Here is a 23450-nt window from a genome sequence, read left to right as displayed (position 1 = left end):
TAAATTGCCTGTAGGAATTTTGTTTAAAACATATTACTGGAGTTGTTTCACAAATTATAAAATGTTCTTTTCTTGGCAATACCGATAAAAACTGTTAGCAATTAAAGATGCATTACCTGTTTTTGTTTCCCATATGAAATGTAAATTGTAATGTATTATGTACATTTATTTAAAGTCCAATTGACAGGGTAAGCCAAATGTGCTGTGCTGTACCGCCTTGAAGGAAATAGCTGCAGAGAAACCATGTAACTGGTGAAACATAATGAAGAGTTTAACCACCAAATCATTTTCGATTTTTACTGATTTCATTTTAGATTCTCCACCAGGGCCAAATTTACAATATGTTTGGATCCAAATTCCTTAATTTGTCTACTTAAGAACTAAAGAAAATAAGAAACATAATTTTTATCACCATTCTTTTTTCAATCTTGACCTTCACAATCTGCTGGACCACTTCAACAAGATGACACAATATAGACAGACAAACAGCTATAGATGGATAGATAGATAAATAAATTACTACTTCAACCACTACTACTACTACTACTACTACTACTACTAATACTACTACTACCACTACTACTACTACTACTACTACTACTACTACTACTACTACTACTACTACTACTACTACTACTACTACTACTACTACTACTACTACTACTACTACTACTACTACTACTACTACTACTACTACTACCACCACTACTACTACTACTACTACTACTACTACTACTACTACTACTACTACTACCACTACTACTACTACTACTACTACTACTACTACTACTACTACTACTACTACTACTACTACTACTACTACTACTACTACTACTACTACTACTACTAACTACCACAACTATTGCTACAACTACTACTACGACTCCTCCTCCTCCTCTTCTTACTACTAATTCGACTGCTACTAGTACGTTAATACTACTAGAATCCACACACACGCACAAACACACACACACACATGTATATATATATATATATATATATATATATATATATATATATATATATATATATAAATTATAAAACAAAAACCATGAAATAATAGTGCTCAACTTTAGTATAAAAGGAGCTATTTATAAACATTTGAAATATAATTAAGATAGTTTGACTTCTACAACAGAAGTCAAACTATCTTAATTATATTTCAAATGTTTATATATATATATATATATATATATATATATATATATATATATATATATATATATATATATATATATATAATTGATTCGTTTTACATGCATCTTTAATCAATCGCTCCTTGTATAAACAAAAATGAACCGTAAGCGATAGAACGTACTGAAAAACGTGTAAATACCAACGAACAAGATACGATAAGATAGTTTCCTGTATCCCTTGCGCTAAGGTATACCGTGCAATTATAAAATTGTTCTAAGTATAAATGGCCAATTAGTCGACTTAACAATGCAAAAATGATTTTATTACAATGACATAGTGCAATGTTTAAATGATGTTTGGTTCATACTATTAGTTGTATTGTTTTGGTTTTGGTCATGATGGTTTTGACGATGCCTTTTTTTATAAATACATCTTTTCACAACATTCTTAAATTGTTTCGGTTATTTATTTCATCTGCAGTGTGGCTTTTTTTATTTTCCAAGATCATAGAGGATATATTAATGGGGTAGTGGCACGTCACTCGCCCTGAATTGAGGGGGTGGGGTTTTGGGGGCAGCGTCTTTGCTTCGTAACCGGAAGCGGAAGGTACCGAGTTCGATCACCCGTCGCTGCTCTGTGTGACCTTGAGCAAGCCACCTCGCCCTGGCTCAATTTGCGGCGCTGCACTGCGGCTCACGCCTGGGTTATTCCAGTCTTCCCTTGGAATAGACACTAGAGAAAATGCTCCCCTATGGGATGAATAAAGTAAATTTAATTAAATTAATTATTAATTTTTTTAATCCCGATTGAGATATTTGGGATATTTTTGCGACCTTGGATTTTTAATGGATTCTCCCAACGCCCTGTCACAAACTGACTTTGAAAGGGAGATGCTGCATAACTGTAAATGTGTCCATTAGAACGTGAAACTAAAACTGTGTAAGATTTCAACGCTGCAAGGTTCGTGGATTGATTTATTCCACTCTCTGCAGCTTTAAACGGGCAGTAAAAAAAAATTCTTGCAACCTTTTAGAGAGGATGTTAGAGTATCACAAATATTTTCCGCTATATGTGACCAACACATCCTGCTGGGTTGATAAAGGGGTCGAAAAAAAATCTCGACTGCGCTGGGGTTAGGTTAAACCAAGAAATGTAATTCCATGACAAGGACTAGTTGCAGGGAGAAAAACAGATATAGACGGAACGGATGTAATACGTTCGCCATCTCCCTTGACTGTTTGTTTTCGAAGTGGAAATTCGGATTCCAGTCCGAATAGTCTCGTGAGGCTATTCGGACTGAACCCCAATTGGCTAGACCAAACACAGGGGGACACAGTATGGGCAGTGGGCAAAGAGTGTGACTGATGGTAGCAAAAGAAGACTCATGACGTTGTCTCTAATTCTTTATTTTATTTGGACATATTAAGTTGTTAGAAAAATGTTTCCTTTATACCAGTTATTTTGACTTGTGTTCCTTTTGAATGTTGTAACTCGTTTCTTTTTTCTTTTTTAATTTAAAAAAAAACAACATCAATATTGCCACGGAGGACTAGGATATTTAGACTTGAGGCTGAAAAACTTTTTGATTGCACGTGTGCATTGGAGTTAAGTTTGAGTCCGAATTGCCAAGGGAGACTATTCAGACTCAGAGTCCGAATAGGGAATGAGATTAGCGGAAGAGTAGCGTCCCTTGATTGGACGTCACCTATAGTCTGTGACGTCACAGGCGGAAAAGTTATTAGAGAGAGAACGTCATGTTGGTTGTGTGCATGCGTCTCTCGCCCTCGCTTCCGGTGAAAGCGGCTTGAGACACTTCAAAACCACATTGACGTTCTCTCTGTAAGGTGACGTCCAATCAAGGGACAACATTTGCAACATTTAGGTCATATTTCAACAGTGCCAGTAAAATGGAAGAAAATGGGACTTACGATTGAAAACAAACGAGAAAGTGTAAGACAAAAAGAGGATGGTGGAAATAGGGGAATATGCAGATTCCAGGAGCACATTATCAGTGTACTAGGTTTGAGATCACCTCAAAGTCTCATCTAAACATAAGCAAAGATCCCACTAAGAGGAAAACACTCAATTGTTTTCCAACCATCATATATTTAAAAACCTCCAAAAAATGAAACAGTACATAACAGAGAGATGATTTACAAATCACAAGAAATAAATATATCATCTCCCAAAACTATAGCTATACATTTGACTGTTTCCCTCCCTGTCAATGACTCCATCCGGCCAGGGCTAGGACAAAACCGAGTAAACCCATTCTACGACAAATACAGAAAGCAACTAGGAAAACAGATAAAGGGGGGTAGAAGACACAGGAAGAAGTGACCTCCTGCCCACCTTGAGAGGCCAAGAGACCCCTGCCAGTCCCTTGACAGTGCTTGTGGTATAATGAACTAAAAATAAATTAATTCATTTAAAAAATCGATTCAGATGAAAATTTATTCATTCAGAGGTACAATTTAATACATTAGATTGTACGTTGAGGCTGATTATAATGTATGAGTAATTCAACAGCAGGCTGACTCAATGACATCACATTTAAAGAAGAAAAAAAATCAAACTCAAAAACCTGACAGAAAAGCGAGAATATAATCATTTTTCGAAAAAGCAGTAGCAGTAGCAGTACCAAATACTTCAAAACATTTGAGATAAAAGATGAGAATGAGACCATGCCATGAGGCACAATGACAATAAATTGCAATTTGGAAAGCGAAATGGTACATGAATTAAACCCGTCAGCTTTCAAAAGTAACAACTCCGGACCAACAAACATAAATGATATAATTGTCATCACTCACTGAAAGTATGCTTATTTGATGTACACAACAACAAAAATAGGGCTAAAATATCAATAAAATAATATCACAAATTATAACAACAACAAAAAAATCATTTATCAGTAATGGTAGGATACGTAAAGTAGAAAATGTATGTTAAAGTGGCAATTTCATTTTTTTCCCCTTATGTTATTATTATTTTTATTTTTTTTTTTGCAAACTTGTTTTTCCTCTCGATACAATAACTTAACTTCTACAATACACATACTACTTAATGAATTAATGTATAAGTCCACGGGTGTGTGGTTAAACCGTAAAAAAAAAGTTTTGCACATTCAAAAGTTCTTTCAATGATGGACATAACATTAAAATCATTTGACGAGAAGGTGAACATTACCAACGTGTAAATTTAATTCAACGTGTTTTTCTATACTATCTATACTAAAGTATATAAATCAATTTATGGATAATGTCATCTATTTTGGGCGATAACAGCAACATATCAATCATGAAGAATTATGTCGTACACTGGGAGGGGGGGGGGGGGTTGCTTCTTTAGAATTGGCTAAAAAAACCTTTCACTTAATGAAATGACCTCCAAAAAAATCCGAGACCTTAGAAAACGCCATTTAAGGCTTTTTGACATAGTAGGAATCATCGATATATCAGGTAAAAGCTTTCTGGCCAAAATGTCAACATGTGTTTTGACATTGTACAATAGAACTTGGTCACATTTGATTTAAGACGAATTTAGATAAAAACCAATCACACAATAAGGTAAGAATTAAACTATTATCGTTTTTTTAAAAAAAAACATTATATTTTCAAAAGACTTCAACACAAGAAAAGGTTTAAAATAATGAGAGATAAAATGTAAAGGGGATGCAAGAAATATCTCAGTTTTTGCAGAATGAAATAAATGAGTTGACAACACTCGTATATCTAAGTTAAAGCTTATCAAAGACAACAGAACAATGTATGTCAAATAAATGAAGAAGATAAACAAAAACACATTGTTTCTTGAAAAGAGTTTTTCGACACTTTTCACCCATATATGCACCTGAAAATATCAATTTAGAAAAAAATTGGATTCGGTAAAAAGAAAGAAAAATACAAGGCAGCACACAACAGATGATTACTGTCCTACTGATTCAATGTCAATGGAGAACTAAAACATGCATTGGTCAAACACTATTACATCTCAGCAACGGATGATTGTAGAGGAAGTTTGGGTTTCAACATATCATTTGTAAAGTTACTTTGTTGAGAATCTAATTCAAGAAATTTCAATACACCACTTTTCTGTATCATCGACTGAAAGAACTTGGAACATTGAATAAGACGAACTGTTAAAACTTTTTCTCTATCAATCAAAAGAAAAAAAAAAAAAAGAATAGATGATTTTTTTCTGTTGATGAAGCCTTGAAAAAGGAAATTTAATTTTGTTTAAACCCAAAAAGCCCAGATTAAAATTGTTTTGAGTATAGAGGATTCTGTTATTTATAATTTGGTACCAAACAATTCTATACTTTTTTTAAAATTTTTAAAATGGGATCAATGACTAAATAGTAGAGACTGCCAATGAGGTATTTATAGAATGCATGGGTTTCATGTGTGGACTATACAGCCAAAAAAATATATCCTCATCCTTGCACGAACTGATTTATCGAATAAGTCACGAAAAAAGGAAATATCGAACACATATTACATAAAGGAAATAAAGAAATCAAATGTAAATAGGTTGGAGTATTGAATGTTAGAAGTAGTAATCATGAGGACAAGGAATACGTCTTGGACGGCAGGCTTTTAATTTGTTTTTCTTATTCAAAACAAGATAATCACCATGAAAGATGCATTGTATTTTAACAAGTTAACTTCCCTACTCTGGTTAAAGATTTGGTCAGATAACTTGTCCTTCAAATATCGATCGATATATATATATATATATATATGACCCTCGTCTTGGAAAAAATTTAAAACTGGAACTTCGTGAAGTCTCAGGTTTGAGAGAGTTTACCAAGATGAGGGTCAATCGATATTTGAAGGACGAGTTTTCTGACCAAATCTTAAATGCATGTTTTTCCAGAGTTCTGCGGATAACTGGCTAATTCCTATAAAATTGGTGTGTGAATAGAAGAATGCAACATTGTAACAACAGCCAATAGTTTCCTGTCATGTCATGTAAAAAAAATTCATTAAAGCTCACTTGTAAAAATAAATTATATTAGACAGATGCGTTTTGTCACGTTTAAAAGTGGAAGCGTTGGGTAAAGGGTAAACAGTAACATTTTTTAATAATTACTCGTTATATACCTGTAAAAAGATTATGTTTAAGACGTTTGCAACACTTTCAGGTCAATTCATAATTCAGCACAAGTGAAAAGAAAGTTAATAGAATAAGATTTCAGATATGGCTTACCAGTCCAAAGAGAAAAGACGTCGTTTCAAGAGCAATCTATCCACGTGCATAGTCTCGGACTACCTACCTACAAGCTCCATAGACACTAAGTCACATGATCTCGGTCAAAAGACATCATCAAAACATTTACAAAAAACATACAATATTTATAACAGATCATTATATCATTATACATAATAATGGAAAGAGGATTTATTCTTTAATATACATATTTATTTATATCACACAAAAAAAAGGAAAAACTCTCTCTCTCTCTCTCTCTCTCTCTCTCTCTCTCTCTCTCTCTCTCTCTCTCTCCCTTACCAACATTTCAGCCAAAAAGACCATCAAAAGGCAACCATAATGCCATTGGGGTGGTCCTGGCCAGCCATTTACTTTTATAGCAAAAAAACGAGCAAAAGAAACAGCTATAAGTAAATTATTCACATTTAGATGGAATAGTATGTGAATTTACTAAAAATTTATTCATTTTTGGTTTTGACTGCATAACCAAATGTACACGTTCAATATTGTTCTCAATTTCCATCCTCATTTAGACTTATTATATTCTGTGTGTTTTTTTTTTAATATGAGCTTTTACATAGTACAATATCATCTTAATGTATACAAAGCCCTTTACAAGCCAAAACAGCACTGGACATGTAGGACCAGGCATGATGTCACAACGCGCTGTCATGATTGCTCTTCAACAAAGATAATGCTGCAACTAGCCAAATACTCACTTTATACATGAGTATGGTGAAAAAAATGTGTGTAAAGAGCCTTTTCCTCCATAGACTCAACTTTGCTCAAAATAAAACGTTCAAATATTCAAACAAGTCACAAGCCATGTCCCATACCACTAAACCGCATATATATCCTAAGAAAATATAATAGTAATAAACAGATAACTCACCACAACAAACTCAAATAAACAATGTGGGATAAGTATCAAGTTATCAAGCATGGGTAAATCCGAGTATTAACGTGAAACACCAAAGGAAAGAAAAATAAGCTGTTTATATTTTAGAAACAACAAAAACATTCAAATTAAAATCACATACTGCAAAAAAAAAAAAATATAATTGAATAAGAATATAATTGAAACTTGGAACAGCAAAATCAATTTTGATTTTTAAAAAAAAACAATTACATGTTTTTATTAAATACATAGCACATTGTAATTAATTTGGAAATGAAATTTAATAGTTTGGTTTTTTTAAAAATCTGTGACGTGTAGTAGATATGAAATATTGTAGTCCTATTGACAACAATGCAAAAATCATGTCATGACTTTTTCATATTTTTTTCTTTTATTGTTATTTTTACATTATCTTTTTTTTAATTTGTTTTATTTCTTATTTTTGGCTTTCTATTATATATTTACTTTGGACAAGTGAAATATTGTGTTCGCCCCTAGCGGGTAGTCCAGGTAAAAAATTAAATCATTCTAGCATCAAACCATGATTGTTTGAGTAAAAGTGATTGTTTTATGCATGATAATAAATTAAATCTACTACATAAATTTCAATACCCAGAATTTATAAAATTCTAAGAAAAGCTGTTTAGCAAGTGAAATAAAAGCAGTTGACTTTAAAAATGAGCAAAAAAAATTTGTCACAACAGGTTGTGAATTGAAAAATTTGAATTTTTTTTACATGACGTGCAGTAAAAGCACCAGCTGAATTATATATTACTGTGGAAAATGTATCCGTGTAATTCAGTGCTTTGACACGAATTCACTACAACAAATAACAATTGAGCAATTGAAAGCTATTGATATCAGCAGGAACACAATTATTTTAATAATACAGTTGAACCCTATAATAGCAATCTGGTAAAGGTGAAAAAGAATGATTTAAATATAATTAACAATGGGGGGGGGGGGGGGGGGAGAGAGAGAGAGAGAGAGAGAGAGAGAGAGAGAGAGAGAGGGAGAGAGGAGAGAGGGAGAGAGAGAGAGAGAGAGAGAGAGAGAGAGAGAGAGAGAGAGAGAGAGAGAGAGAGAGAGAGAGGAATTTAGTCTTTTCTATAAAATACATCAGTGCGCTTCCAAAGTTATACAGTTGATTTTGATAAGCATTATGGATATTAACATTATGTACCCCCACCTACCCCCCTGCCAAACCCCAATCTTTCCTATTGTCTATTACCTTTTATAAGTCTAAGTAAACAGGGTGTTTTCAACGATTATTCAATGTGTATGTCAAAGTCTTCAACTCTTTTCAACAACATTTCAGCCAAAAATACCACCACAATACATTTTGTAATGCATTGCTTGTGAAATAACACTATCAAGTCTCCATTTCTGATGATGCTCAATGAATGCCTTACTTGAGAATTGTCCTGAGATCAAAATGGGGACATCTTTGAATGAGCAATAAAAGAAAGGACCCAGAATGTCATGAGGATTTAGAAAAGATAGTCAAAAACTTTATTTATTACACCCCTATTTCTTTTTTGTATATCATTTTCTTTGTGACGTAAGCATGCATTAAAATCCATAAATGCACAATCATGAGTCATCATTCATGCTTAATGATCGGCAAGAAAAGTGATGACGTAATTACATCACAAGTGAGAGATAGAGAGAGAGGGACGGTTCATAACCACACATCGTAGCTCCGTCCATAATAATAATCAGTAGAAAAAGTGAATCTAGTTAAAATTCAATTCAGTTATTTTGCGCTCGTTCTTCTTAACTTTAACAAATTTCTTGTTTCATGAAAGGTTTTGGATGAGAAAGAGTGCAATAATAAGATTAAATGATGTCTATCGGGTTATAAGTACTCGTTTTAACATAAGATTTTGACTCGACAAGCTTGTGCTTTAACCTTATGTCATCCATTTATACAACTTTATATTCAATAATGTTTGAAGAGGAGATTGGTGTTCATTATAGCATACAAAGCATATATAATAAAACACCCACACTGTGGCTGGAGACAAATGATGTCAGCTCTATATATAATTCTAATTTTTGAACAAGACAAATCCCAAGACACTTCTTCAATTTATAATGACTCTTTCTTTTATTATGTCTTTGAAATTACTCTTTACATACCTTTTATTATTTTCAAAGTCATCTTTAAGATTTACACTGTAAAAATAGTCTGAAGACTTAAAGGTGCTGAATGGGGTGGAATGGATTGGTTATGGTATAAAAGTGTACAGCGCTGGATTGTCTCTCTGGTACAGCCTGAAACACATGACATTACAACGTGACTGGCCTTATAGTCAAGAGACGATCTTCAAAGATCTTCACTGGACATCACTCAGCTCCTCAAAATAAATATTTAAAAATAAAAAAATATTTCCAAAATAATTTTTTAACCCCCAAAAAATAGATGATTGAATGATGAGGAGGATACAAACAAAATTAATGAGAAAAACAAAAAAGGAAAAAATAGCAAAATAATTTGGTGAAAAAATATCATTGTAGATGAACACGATTGGAGTACAAGCTTAACGTAGAAAAGTTAAGAGGCAGTATCATCAAAACCCTATTCCAAAGTTATTAAATCCATGGATGATAAACGGAAGTATAATCTTACTCTGTCTTGAAAATATTAACATTTCATGGATACACAATGGTGAAATCACACAGGGCTGCGTGGAATCCTATGCATGACCATGAAACAAACAATAGGACTCACTGTGACTGCTTCCACCCTTACTCTCTCTATATATAAAAATACTAGTCATCTTCCATTCAGCAATTTTCTCTTCATTATACACAATGCAGGCATTACACGATAAAGTAAGAAGTTTAAAAGATAACCAAATATGAAGAATAAATTTAAGCTTCTCTTTTCTGTGATTGTCAGTGCATGTGTTTGTTTTCATTTTTATCATTTCTTTAATGGTATTTTGCTCTTCATTTAACCCTCTCCTTACCAGCCATCTTCAGGATTTTCCCCAAAACTTCACACCCACCCAACACAAAAACAGACATTTCTTACTCAAATAGAAAATCAACAAGCACATTCTATACATAGTATTGTTTGAAAATATGACGAGCTCTATTACAGAATGTCAAGTTTGTATAGCTATAGCAAAAAGAAATGAAATCTGGATGAGAAAAGTGACGGTTGCATCGCAACAAATGTGACGATTTTCCATTAGGTGGTAAGGAGAGGGTTAAACACACCACTAGATCATTTTTACAGAAATAATAATAATAATAATGATATTAATAATAATGGGACTAATATGAGAGAGAGAGAGAGAGAGAGAGAGAGAGAGAGAGAGAGAGAGAGAGAGAGAGAGAGAGAGAGAGGCAGACAAGTGATGTTTTGTTTTGTTTTTAAGGGTTTTACGGCGCTTGCAACACATTAAGGTCATATAAGCGCCAGTAAAAAGGAAGAAAATGGGATAGTAAAAAGTTCTAGAATTACAATTAAAGCACAAAAGAAAAGGTGAGACAAAGGAGAATTGGTTCAAATAGGGAACAGGTGTAGATTCCAAGAGCACACCGTCAAAGTACTTAGTTTGAGATCACCCAAAAGTCTCATCCAGACACAAGCACAGGCCCGAACTAAGAGGAACACACTCAAATGCTTACAAATCATATAATATAATATGTAAACTAAACATAATACAATGCATAACCGAGAGATGATTTACAAGGAAAAAAATATCACCTCCCAAAACAATAACTATGCATTTGACTGTTTCCCTCCCAGCCAGGACTCTGACCAGGGCCAGGAAAAAAACCAAGCAATCTCATTCCAAGACAAAGACAGAAAGCATGTTGGAAAATAGATATATGGGGATAGAAGACACAGTATGTACCTCCCTGCCCGCTATGGGAGGTTAGGATCCCCACCCAGAGAGAGAGAGAGAGAGAGAGAGAGAGAGAGAGAGAGAGAGAGAGAGAGAGAAAGAGAGGGAGAGATGTTTATTACAGGTAAGTATGGAGTCTTTGGAGTGGACAGGAACCTTATTATCCTTCTCAGTAAGTTTCAACACAATAACATAATACTAGTCACCGCAAGCGCCATTCCAACTTCATTGCTCATGATTTATATTTACAAAGTTGACTAAGGGTTAATCGTTATTTTAAAGATGTTCTAATTATTATTACTGAATTCACCAAATAGAGCAACCTGAGCAAATGACTTAGTCAACATTTTTTAACCAACGTTTGCAAATCTTATACAATATCAAAAGGCACATCCTTGGATTTCATGTTTCTTTAAAAGCGTAAAATGATCTTATATAAAATTATTCTCGTTATTATTCTCCTTTCTAATCACAAAAAAAAAGCCAACAAATTCTTAACAATATTACAGACATTAAAAAATTGATCTGTCAATGAAATAAACTTCTTTGTTTTTCGTCATTAACTTAACACGTAAAAATAACAATTCCATAATAATGTTTTTATAGGTATTTCTATGTGATACTTATGACACTGTTAAGTAATACCAGTGCCTAGGAAAGAGATGTATGGTATACAATAAACAGGACAGTCAAGTACATTTAGAGTTCGCACCAGCAACAGTCATGGGTTTTAAATGCATACAGAAAAGAAAAAAAAAGAAAAAAATCAAAGGGGAATAATTTAAGGGAAAAACAGAAGTAGAGACAATCCCAGCATCAATCAATGAACCCATTGTGTGTCCAGCTTGAGGCTACCTATCCTCCAGCAATCACTGACACTTAGAAAAAGAGATGTAAAAAGAGTCATTCATAAAATTGATTTTAAAAAGAAAACAAAGTAATCTTCTCCCCAGAAATTCACAAATGGTCACGTCCATCATATTGAGCTTTAATATAAAATGCAATTTCCACTAAAATGTGCTTAAAGAACTTTACACCCACAGCAATATATAACATGTAGCAAGCCTGTGAGGCGCTGTTACAATTTTTTTTACCGAAACAATGCTGTTATAGGCCAGATACTCATTTCAAACCTGAGTGAGGTGAGAGAATGTGAGTAAAGGGCATTTTCCAAGTACTAAACTTTGCAATGTCCATCCACAGTAGCACTGAACCAGGGAGCTCCAGGTCCGAAGATGAGTGTAATACCATAAAGAAGACATTTGGTTGAGTAAACCACAATTTTGTCATCAATGAAATTGAAAGACTGGTTTCTATTCTTAAATGGACGTATTAAACTGTTGTCATATCAAATGGCAATATTTCACATCAAATAGATTATTAATGTACTTTTCAAGGAGGGGGTTCACGATCAGAATTCATCAGAAACAAATTTTGGACTAAGTGTCTCAAAAAGCATTAATTAGAAGATTTGGCAATACGATGACTTGGGAAAAGCAACTGATTTATGATAGACATATATGACATAATCCTATCACATAGAATAAAATTATGTTCACAGCATCTATATTACCAATTTGTAATGGCTAAATTAAGAAAATGCAATTTTAATATGCTTGCATTTAATAGTTCAGAACAGCTCTCCATTTTGTTTTCTGATCTTTTCTACAAAACTGTCCAACAGGCAGTGGCTTGTGGTGAATGGTGACAATTTTGAAGCCTGTACATTTTCTGTGGAATGTTTGTTCGCGAACTTTTCTTTTTTTACTAAAGCTAATGTAAGGGCTGGAATGTGTTGAAAACTGTATGGATATGTGTTGTTGTTGGCAGGATTCCATCTTTATCTAGGACGATACATCCTACTGTTTTCACCTGAAGACTGTCGGTAACAATAATGGTATGACTCAAGCATTAATTGAAGCCTTTACCACAACAATCTTATAGCCCTCCTTGGGATATTATTCACTGACATAGCGGCCAACTTTTCAAAGAACTAAAACGGGACACCATGACGCACAATACTATCATGACCAAAAACAGCCGTATGTTTGGACTACTATGTAATATAATCTAGATTTAGAGCTTATCCCGTTCTTTGTTTTAATTTGCTAGTCAATAAAGCATAATCCTGGGACTACAAGAGTCATTTCCATACAGATAAACCAAGGGTCATTTCCATACAGATAAACAATCCAGCTTTTTTATAATTTTATTTCAAATTTTTTTCTCCAGATTGCCAAATCGGGACAGTCCCGATTTTATCAGGACAGTTGGCAGCTATGCACTAAATAATTATAAATCTTAATGAGAGAGAAATTCAATCTCTGATTGCTTTAACTCACTCAACCCTACCACCGACTATATCCATAGTATACCCGGGTTTACTTTTACTACCCCATGCCAATTTATTACATTTTTTCTGAGACAAATTATAGGCGTAGTATCAAAGCTAATGTTCCTAATGTTTACATGTTAATGGTAGTTGAATAAAAATATCACTGCACATGCTCACTTTTAATATATTTTTTCCAATTTTGAACAGTAGCAAAAATCTCTAGGATTGAGTGAGTTAATATAGACGGTTTGCTACGAAATCCCATATTTTTACATTATTGTCTTAGTCAAACAAACTATAAGACTTCACACTTGTAATCTGCAACACAATAAAACAACAGGAAAATTCAATATCTCAATTTGCCCTTTGTAAGCATAAGAATTTCTAATAAAGCTAATGTAAAATATTCTACACTTTGACTATGTTTATATTGTAATTTGCTTTCACCTCCAAGAGGACAGATAAGAGAATTGTTTAAAGAGCGTAAAGGAGACTGTGATAAAAGGTCAATTTTCAACTAATTTCCTGATTTGTAAATTGACAAATGACCAGAGTGTGATATACAGGCACAAAAAATAAATAAATAAATAGAAAATACAGCAAGGGCAGCTTTCCAAAATGTTACGTGTCATAATGGACAATTTGGTTGAACATGACAGTGGAAAAAGTGTATGGATAAACATTTTAAAAACCCTATCTATTGGGTTATGCATCATTGTTTATGTTCAAGATGTTTTCTTGTTGATATTTTACAATGAAGTGAAGTGCTAAATAAAGTAGTGCCCTTCCTTCTGATAAGAAATATAATGACTTTTCAGCGCAGCCTCATTTACAATTGTCTCCACAAAACTTTATCGCCTTGATATCACTTTAATAAGAAGATGGGTCATTTCATCAATTGAAAAACATATGCACTTTTTATTGCAAACATTCTATACAAATTTGAATCAATGCATTAGTATAATAAATTATCAACAGCTATCCCTGCACTTGAGTATAAAATCGATAACAGTGTCTGCAATAGTGTCATCACATTTGAATCCAGGAGAAGAATTTGCCTCCAAGAATAACTTTTGTCCCTCCCCATCCTCCACAAAATCTATACCTGCTATGTCCAGACCTAGAATGTTGGCAATTTTTACTGACAGTTCTTCAAATGCTTCATTGCCTTCAATTTTCTCCCTTTTACCACCTGAAAAAAAAAAGGAATTAATGAAAGACCAAATAAATAATTGAATATATGAATAGAAGAGCAGGAATATTTTTTATGATTAAAGGAATAAGAAAATGACATCACAATACTGAAATACAATTGGTGACAAAGGTAGCCATGACTGTGTTTTGTTTTTGAATTTATGTTTGAAGAGTTCTATGGCATTTAAGACACTTTAAACTTATTTTTGCACTAGTACAAGGAACGATAATGGAATAGTCTATAGATGATTGCGAACTTGCCAACCAACAACAATCACAATATTTATTTTTTTCATATTCAGAACAAAGCATATTTCTTTCATAATTTCAAACAAAAATTCATATTCATATTTCAAGAAGCATGATGCTGTTGCATATTTTCCAATAAATCTCAAGATTTAAGGAATCAATCAGATGAGCGAAGAAGAAGGGATGAATACCAATTGACTACTCACGACCTGCTAAATAGCAGGAGATTCCCAGCTATGTGATAGTGGCGTAGATATAGATGAACATATTAAACATAATCACAAAAATAGTATTCACCAGGGCTGATGGTGACAAAAAGTGAAAAAGGAGGAATATTTTGAACGATTGCTTTTAAGCCCCATTTTTACTGCACTATCCCCCACTTTTTGAGCAATTGAGATGATGAACTATCAATGATACTCTAGCTAACTTCTGGAGGGTGGGAAATGCACCGATTTGTTCCACCGCACATCAAGTCTCACTGCCAGTACATTTGATTGGGGTGAATGTAATTTTTAAAAAGGAGAAAATTCCTCCTCTGACTCCAAAATCACGGATTTCTGCGGATCAGAGGAAAACTATCAGCACTGATTCACAATAAATTTTAAGCAATTGGATTTACCTAGGTTTCTATTGGACTGGACTCTATTATTGCTTGTATTGGTATTGCGATAAAAGCCATGTACTCGTCCACCCACCACCATCACCCTCACGTGGGTGCCATGACTTTCTCTGATGTAACGTTGCAACAAATACAGATTATCATCATTAAGACTGCAGGCTATATCTTGAACAGTTTCCTTGTTTGGAATTAGCATCACTCTTTTACCCTAAACAGTGTGGAAAGCACAAGAAATGAAAAAAATTAATTAATTCTATATAATCTTATCAATTTACTGTCATTATCAATGCCAAAAGTGTTGACCACAATACTCTTTTTTTTCTCTTACCCTTCTCATTCTCACATGTCATACTCATTGCAAGTAGTCCTTCATAGCTATTAGGCCCATTGAGCCTGAGTCCATCCCAGTTTCTATTGCATGAAACAAACAATAGCAGTTGCCTGCTACCCTTTGGATTGGATGGTATTGCAAAGTACTTTCTGTCAGATCTAACACACCCAGCTACCCAATCACTGATTGATGCTCAGGGTGTCAGACAAAAATCTCAACTTCACCCACGCGGGATCCATCTCAGTCCCTTTGCATGTGATACAAGTGCTCCAAATGAGCAACAAATTTTAGTTATAAATTTTTAAGAGAGACAATATACTGTTGTTGGCCAAGTAAATGCATAATAATCCTTTCAATTTCACATTTATATCACAAATTCAAAGCTTTTATAAAATTATTAAGAACTATAAATAGAGTCAGTACCCAGAACAAAAGCAGTGAAGGAAGAAGACAAAACAGGCGGAGGAGGAGCAAGACGATGAGAGAAGAGGCAGAAGGAAGGATTATGAAAAGGAGAAGAAATAGGGGAGGAGGAAGATTAAGCTTAACTTTGATATTGAGTGATGCAGAATTCCTAACTTCATAAAGGCTACATAGACATTGAAAAACAAATGATCAAGTGAATAATGAATAAAACAAAAATCACATCAAGTGCTACTCAGAATTGTAAAATCAAAACCTTACTGAACTCCCCCCTGCCAGTTTGACAATGGCTGGGAACTCAATTCCTTTGGGAACTTTGAGGACAGAAGGTAGACCATCCTTGGTAAATGTGGCATAAGTAAGTGTGTCTGGCATCGGAATGTTGGCATGTACTAGGCGCTGCATTTGCTCTAATTTACTTAAACATATACTGTGTGCCTGGTGAGTTAACAAAAAGAATGATATAAGAGATTTACGTATTAATAAGTATAAGTAATTCCAAGTGTCATCTATTCAGTTCTTTGTGAGCAATTTGAGTAAAATATAGGAACAAAGTAAAGTATCCCACTTCAAACTGGATTGCCAAATTATGTTGCTATAATCAAAATTATATCCCATCAATACATAAAATGATGGAAATATAAAGCAAGAACCTTTAGATGTTTAAGATTGTTGAGAAGATTTAAGTGAAGAATTATATTTGCTAGTAAGCAAACGTTTTCTTCTTTTTCTTCTTCCTTTAAACTGCAAGCCACCCCTGGTGTTGTAATCACAAATTTAACAACAAAGGTTTATACCTGTGAACACATGTTCACATTCATTCATCCAATTTAATCTTTTCAGCTCTTTAAAACCAATGTTATACTCTCCTATTGCTTTTTGAGACAACTTATTCCAGGACTGAATTGAAGTTGGAAAAAAAATGATTGTGCGAGGCAATTGAGGTTTGATTGTAGAATCTGGAATCTCAAATCATGTCCCGTAGTAACTACCAAATTTGGAAGAGGTTTTAATCTGCCCTTAAATAGATCATTGATGAAATGAAACTTTATCTTGTTTCCTTCTTTCTTCAAGTGTTGGCCAGCAGAGTGACATTAGCACGTCAGTCACACTTACTTGCTTTGAAATTTCCGAAAACTAATTGAGCTGCCTTTCATTGTACCATTTCAATGTGTGTATGTTGATGTTGTTGCTGGGTCCAAAACTGTGCTTGATAAATGGTACATTATACATCAAACTAATGCTAAGTAGCAGCTTGCTTTAATTTCTTTTGTTCATGGATTTCTGTTCAAAACAGCATTCATTTTATTAGCCTTGTTGGTTACATTGGCTTTATGGTCATTCCATGATAGAAATCAACGTATAACAACACCAAGATATTTTGTTGATTGAGTTCTTTGTTGTGTATTCGCTTTGAGATGCAATTGAATTGCATAGAAAGCCCTATACCAAATATACATTTTTATTATTCTCTATTTTGTATCGATTGCTTATCACTTGTTTGTCATATATGCAGAACTTCACATTTACTGAGTTTAAACTTCATTCTCGCTGTGAATTTAAATCTTTTTTTGTAATGATCTTCACAGTACCTCATTGTTTTGTAAAGTAAGCAATCATCTGCAAACATTCAGGGTATTGCATTCACCTTTTCTGTCGTTGATATATGTCAGGAACCATATTAGTTCCCTTCCAGTGCCTTGGGGAAACTTGATGTTAGATCAGCTATGTCTGCTGTTCTGTCAATCACTACCCTTTGTAGTCTATTCTTCATTTTTAATTAACTTTTCTTATTACCCTTGAGCAAAGCAGGCTGATAGGCAAATACATTTTTATCAAAGTAAAATATCAATTTTTTTTCAAAGTAATAAAACCGAAACTAACATAATAATAGACAGATGACAAAGGTATCAGAACATTTTCTGACTTCTTTTAAGAAGTCTTCTTGGTTAAAAAGAGGAAAATATTTAAAAGCTAATAAAATAATGATATTTCTTATTTTTTATGTACTGGAGCAAAAATCAACAGAACAAACATTTAATTATAATTCCATGATATTGGACTTAAATTTTTATATTGCCTTTCAAATATTTTGAAATGTTGTACGATGTTATCCAGCAACACTTAAGTCATCTACAATTTCTCATTTCATAAATTATCTATGTTTATCCTTCTGCTCATTCAAGACAATATTAAATTATGAAATTACAAATTAAGGCCATCAGAAAATTCCCTTCTTGAACACAGCTTAAGTTAATAACAAGAAATTACTTACTGAGGAAGAATTGATACAACGTATCCCAACTATCTCCAGATGCCTAATGGATGGTACAATGTGTGATGCCAGAATGGGATTTCCTGAAATATAGATAAATGCTACCTTTGGCAGGTTTTCCTCTCTTTCACCCTCCACATATATGACTGAAAGAAACAAGAACAAAAGCATAACATGAGAAAATCATTAACATTGAGTTTATTTATTCTTTTTTTTTTTTGTTTTGTTTTTTTTTTTTTTTTTGGTTAAATAAACAACATAACAATTACATGGATGTTCATTTAGATTTGTGAATCTTATATGGGACTGAGTACTCAGGTCTTCCAAGACTGATCTAGCCCGTGGTGGGAAAATGAATACAAATGGAAAACAAGGTTTGAAAATTAAATTTCCATACAGATTAAAGCTATAGTAAAATTATCTCTATACAACTTTTATCTATCACCATGCAAGCAGGTTAGGCAAAAAATAATGTGAAATCCATTTACAACAAATTTTTTTAAAAGCATGAAACATAATTTGAAATGTGACCTATTGCTTCAAAATGGTATTAAGTTGAGATTATCTAGATGCCAGAAATAAATTAACATCCATTTCAAAAAGCCGGGAATCTGGGTTAAGCCGAAAATCTTGCATTTATGACTATGTGAATGAACAGCAAAAGCCTCTTACCCGGCTTCCCATCTTGAATTCCTATGACTAAATCTTGGATAGCCACCAGTCTGTAGATAAATTCTCCATAAGAGGACCGCTTGTCAAGCTGGCATTTCAAAATATCTAGTGCAGGTGGGAAAGGGCTTTTCTTGTACCAAACAAGCCATAGATCCACTGAGGAAATTGGATACAACTATTAGTCTGTCAGGAAACACTATCAGAACAAAGAATTTCAACGAGTGCTAAAAACTAAAAGATAAATTTAAACAAGTGACTCAAATAATATTTTTACATCCATATTGATACCTAATACTGTATATCTAAATAAAGTTAAAGTCTTAAAACATTAAAATTTATTAAACATGTGGCAGGTCTGACGAAAACATTGGCAGTAAAATCACTCTTCAATCCTTTCCGTCAACAGCCTTCTTCTACAACTAAACATCTCTTATCTCTAAACCCACCACTTAAGGTTTAATTAATTCATAACATCCCTCTGCTTTTTTCCCTGTCAGCACTGCTTTTTTTATGTGTATCATTCCATCTGTATATGTGTCCGAGAAATCTCATTTGTATAATTCGGTTGAAAATTGTTGTCCTTCTGGGATCATTTACACAGATAATAATGTGATCAAATGGCTATGGGAATTGACTAAAACTTATCTGTCATATGCAGCAAAGTCACCTTTTTGCTGTTGTCAAGTTGAAAATGTTACTGAATGCCCCCTTACTCTTAAGTATAACAATTCCTGGTTACAGTCTCTGAAAACTTGGCCAACATTTTCCTCTATGCAACACGATCCGGAATCCAAATCGCTAGTTTGGTTGAAAATCTGTGAGCAATCACAATAGGCATGGCTATGTGATCTAGTGGTATTGTGTGTTTGTTTTTAAAGGTTTTTTCGACACTTGCGACACATTTAGGTCGTTTCAGTACCAGTAAAAAGGAAGAAAATGGGATAGTAAAACGTTGTAAATTTGCAATTAAAAGCACACAAGAAAAGTAAGACAATAGGGAATGATTCAAATAGGAAATAGATGTGGATTCTAAGAGCACACCATCAGTGTAAGTTTGAGATCACCTAATGGTCTCATCCAGACACAAGCACAGGTCCATACAAAGAGGAATACACTCAAATGTTTACAAACCATTATTAAAAACAAAAGAGAAGTAATGCATAACAGAGAGATGATTTACAAGGACAAAAATATCACCTCCCAAAACAATAGCTGTACATTTGACTGATTACCTCCCAGTCAAGGACTGTGGCTAGGACAAAACCAAGTAATCTCATTCCAAGACAAAGAGAGAACGAACTCAGAGAACAGATATAAGGACATAGAAGACACAGTAAGTGACCTCCCTGCCCACCATGAGAGGTCAAACACCCCCCCCCCCCAAAAAAAAAGACAAAGACAAAGACTAGGCTGTTAAAGTTAATGGCCGGGTGCTCTTTTAAAATAATGTTTGTAGTCCCTAAGAGTCAAAAGTCATTTGGCCCACGGAGCCAAAGGTTTTCCTGGTTTCTAAAGTGTGAAACGGACAATAGCTTTTATGCTTCCTACCGTCTATCACAAAGTACTTTCCACCAGACCTAACAAGATTCAACTACCCAATCACTGCTGGGTGGACAGGGGGGGGGGGGGGGCTGAAAATAACTTGATTGCACTTGGGATCAATCTTGGTCCTTTGCCTGTGAAGCGAGTGCTCTACCAATTGAACTATCAGGACTCCCCATTTTTACACATGGATGAGGATGCGTGGAAAAATGTAAGTTAAAGTAAAGAGTCCTTGATGAGGACTTATGTTTGTCATTTGATTTTAGGAGTTTTATGGTGTTTGCAATTATCTGGTTAAAAGCATTGAAGAAAAGGTAAAACAAATGGGGACTGTATCAAACAGGGGACAGAAGAGATTTCCTTTATCAATGTGCCTATTTTGAGACTACTTAAAAGTCCCATCCAGGCACAATCAAAGGATCCCACTATGAAGGATACACTCAAATGTTTACTATAATAAATTGAAAATTAAAAACTATAATAGTAAGTCTATATATAACAGAGAGATGATTTACAAGTACAAGTACAAGGGTAAAGTCTCTCCAACAAAACAAAAAAAGAAGAGAAAAAAAGAAAGAAGAAAAAAGGAACTATACATTTTCATTTAATAACTGCTTTTCTCTCAGCCAAGTATCCCAGCCAGGACCAGGGTAAAAAAACGAGCTATTAGTAGAACAACATGGAAAGGGAAAACAGATGCCTCAGCAGATCCAGAAAACATTCAGATTCGAAAATTGGACGAAAGTCTTGTGATCTGTTATTACTGTTAAAATAAGAATTCCATGCAAGCCTTGGGGTTTTCTACTTAGTTTCATCAGCAGTAATACTGACAAGACTACCGATAATAAGTCAACAAAGTAACAAAGTCAATAAATCTGGATGTGATAAGAGTAAAGAGTGTGTAAATTAGTAAGAGTAAGAGTGTAAGAAGGGCAAGGGCAGTGGCAGTGGCAGGATAGTGATAGTGATAGATCATAGATAGTGATCCGTGAAGAAATGAGTTAGTGCATTACCTTTACTTGCTGACTCTGACTCTGACATGTTCTCAGATCTTTTGTCTAATATTAATCTAACTAAGCTTCAAGTTTTAAATTCGTCCGCTGCAAACTTCAAATCAGTCTTTCCTCTTTTGACTTTTGACAAAAGTTTTGTGTTGGTGTGTTTATTTATCAACACAAAAGCTCACTCTCAAGTACAAGACTCAAACTAAACTGCGATGACATAATATAGTCAATTCTCAAACAATCCTAAACCATAAAATAGTTGGACATTGAGTCCCGGTCAACGTGCAAAGATAAACACAACCATTCAAAAGAGATTAGCAACAATTTCTTGTTGAATTTATCATTATCTTAATAACTATCCTCCAGTCTAAAACGACAGCAGGCCGAGTTGTCTTTCCCTCGTTGTTTACATGATACATCCGCCTCGAGTTGCCAGACAGTGCTTTTTTAACGCCATAATAATAATAATAATAATAATAATAATAATAATAATAATAACAATAATAATAATAATAATAATAATAATAATAATAATAATAATAATAATAATAATAATAATAATAATAATGATGATGATAATAATAATAATAATAATAATAATAATAATAATAATAATAATGATAATAATAATAATGATAATGCCAATAATAATAATAATAATAATAATAATAATAATAATAATAATAATAATAATAATAATAATAATAATAATAATGACGATGATGATGATGATGATGATGATGATGATGATGATCATCATCATCATCATCATCATCATCATCATCATCATCATGATAATAATAATGATAATAGTGGTAATAATAACAACAATAATAATAATAATATAATAATAATAATAATAATAATAATAATAATAATAATAATAATAATAATAATAATAATAGTAATAATAGTAATGATAATAATGATGATGATAATAATAATAATAATAATAATAATAATAATAATAATAATAATAATAATAATAATAATAATATAATAATAATAATAATAATAATAATAATATTATTATTATTATTATTATTATTATTATTATGATAATGATGATAATAATAATAAGTTCCATAATATTATAGTACCGAGTTCCAGTCTAGTTCTTCGGATCCTGGGTCGAGTCCCGCCCCGAGTGGCGCCAAGTTGAGACTTTGGAAAAGGCTCTTTACAATTATAAGACGGATATATTTTGTCACCGTATTCGGATGTAAAATGAGTAGATGACCAATAACAACGTTGTCCACCGTCAAAAAAAAATTCTCCTCCTCCTCCTCCTCCTCCTCCTCCTCCTCCTCCTCCTCCTCCTCCTCCTCTCTCCTCCTCTCCTCCTCCTCTCCTCTCTCCTTCTCTCTTCTTCTTCTCTTCTTCTTCTTCTTTCTTCTCTTCTTCTTCTTCTTCTTCTTCTTCTTCTTTCTTCTTCTTCTTCTCTTCTTCTTCTTCTTCTTCTTCTTCTTCTTCTTCTTCTTCTTCTTCTTCTTCTTCTTCTTCTTCTTCTTCTTCTTCTTCTTCTTCTTCTTCTTCTTCTTCTTCTTCTTCTTCTCTTCTTCTTCTTCTTCTTCTTCTTCTTCTTCTTCTTCTTCTTCTTCTTCTTTTCTTCTTCTTCTTCTTCTTCTTCTTCTCTTCTTCTTCTTCTTCTTCTTCTTTCTTCTTCTTCTTCTTCTTCTTCTTCTTCTTCT

At 33.5% G+C, this 23450-nt stretch overlaps 1 protein-coding gene across 1 annotated transcript; it reads right to left on the bottom strand.

Annotated features, from left to right (window-relative positions):
- Positions 1-12866: 12866 nt before the first annotated feature.
- LOC144964178 (beta-citrylglutamate synthase B-like) lies at positions 12867-22171 on the bottom strand. The gene is made up of 6 exons (XM_078898143.1): positions 21769-22171; positions 19214-19369; positions 18542-18687; positions 16528-16704; positions 15513-15720; positions 12867-14639 (listed from the first exon to the last, which is right to left on the bottom strand). The coding sequence occupies exons 1-6, from the start codon at positions 21794-21796 to the stop codon at positions 14419-14421; spliced, it is 936 nt and encodes a 311-aa protein (XP_078754269.1). The 5' UTR covers positions 21797-22171; the 3' UTR covers positions 12867-14418.
- Positions 22172-23450: the final 1279 nt, after the last annotated feature.

Source organism: Berghia stephanieae, chromosome 2 (genome assembly GCF_034508935.2).
Source record: "Berghia stephanieae isolate SIO BIC M18660-M18661 chromosome 2, UCSD_Bste_1.3, whole genome shotgun sequence".
NCBI lineage: Eukaryota > Metazoa > Mollusca > Gastropoda > Nudibranchia > Aeolidiidae > Berghia > Berghia stephanieae.
Note: the sequence above shows the minus strand (reverse complement) of the source record. Positions and strands in the feature narration are given on the sequence as shown.

Excerpts from the sequence above, each read along its gene's own strand:
- LOC144964178 (XM_078898143.1), bottom strand. The coding sequence starts at position 21,796 with ATGTCAGAGTCAGAGTCAGCAAGTAAAG. Across the intron at positions 15,721-16,527 it reads AACTGGCAGGGGGGAGTTCA|GGTAAAAGAGTGATGCTAAT; the intron begins GTAAGGTTTTGA and ends CACACTGTTTAG. Across the intron at positions 14,640-15,512 it reads CCAGTCCAATAGAAACCTAG|GTGGTAAAAGGGAGAAAATT; the intron begins GTAAATCCAATT and ends TTTTTTTTTCAG.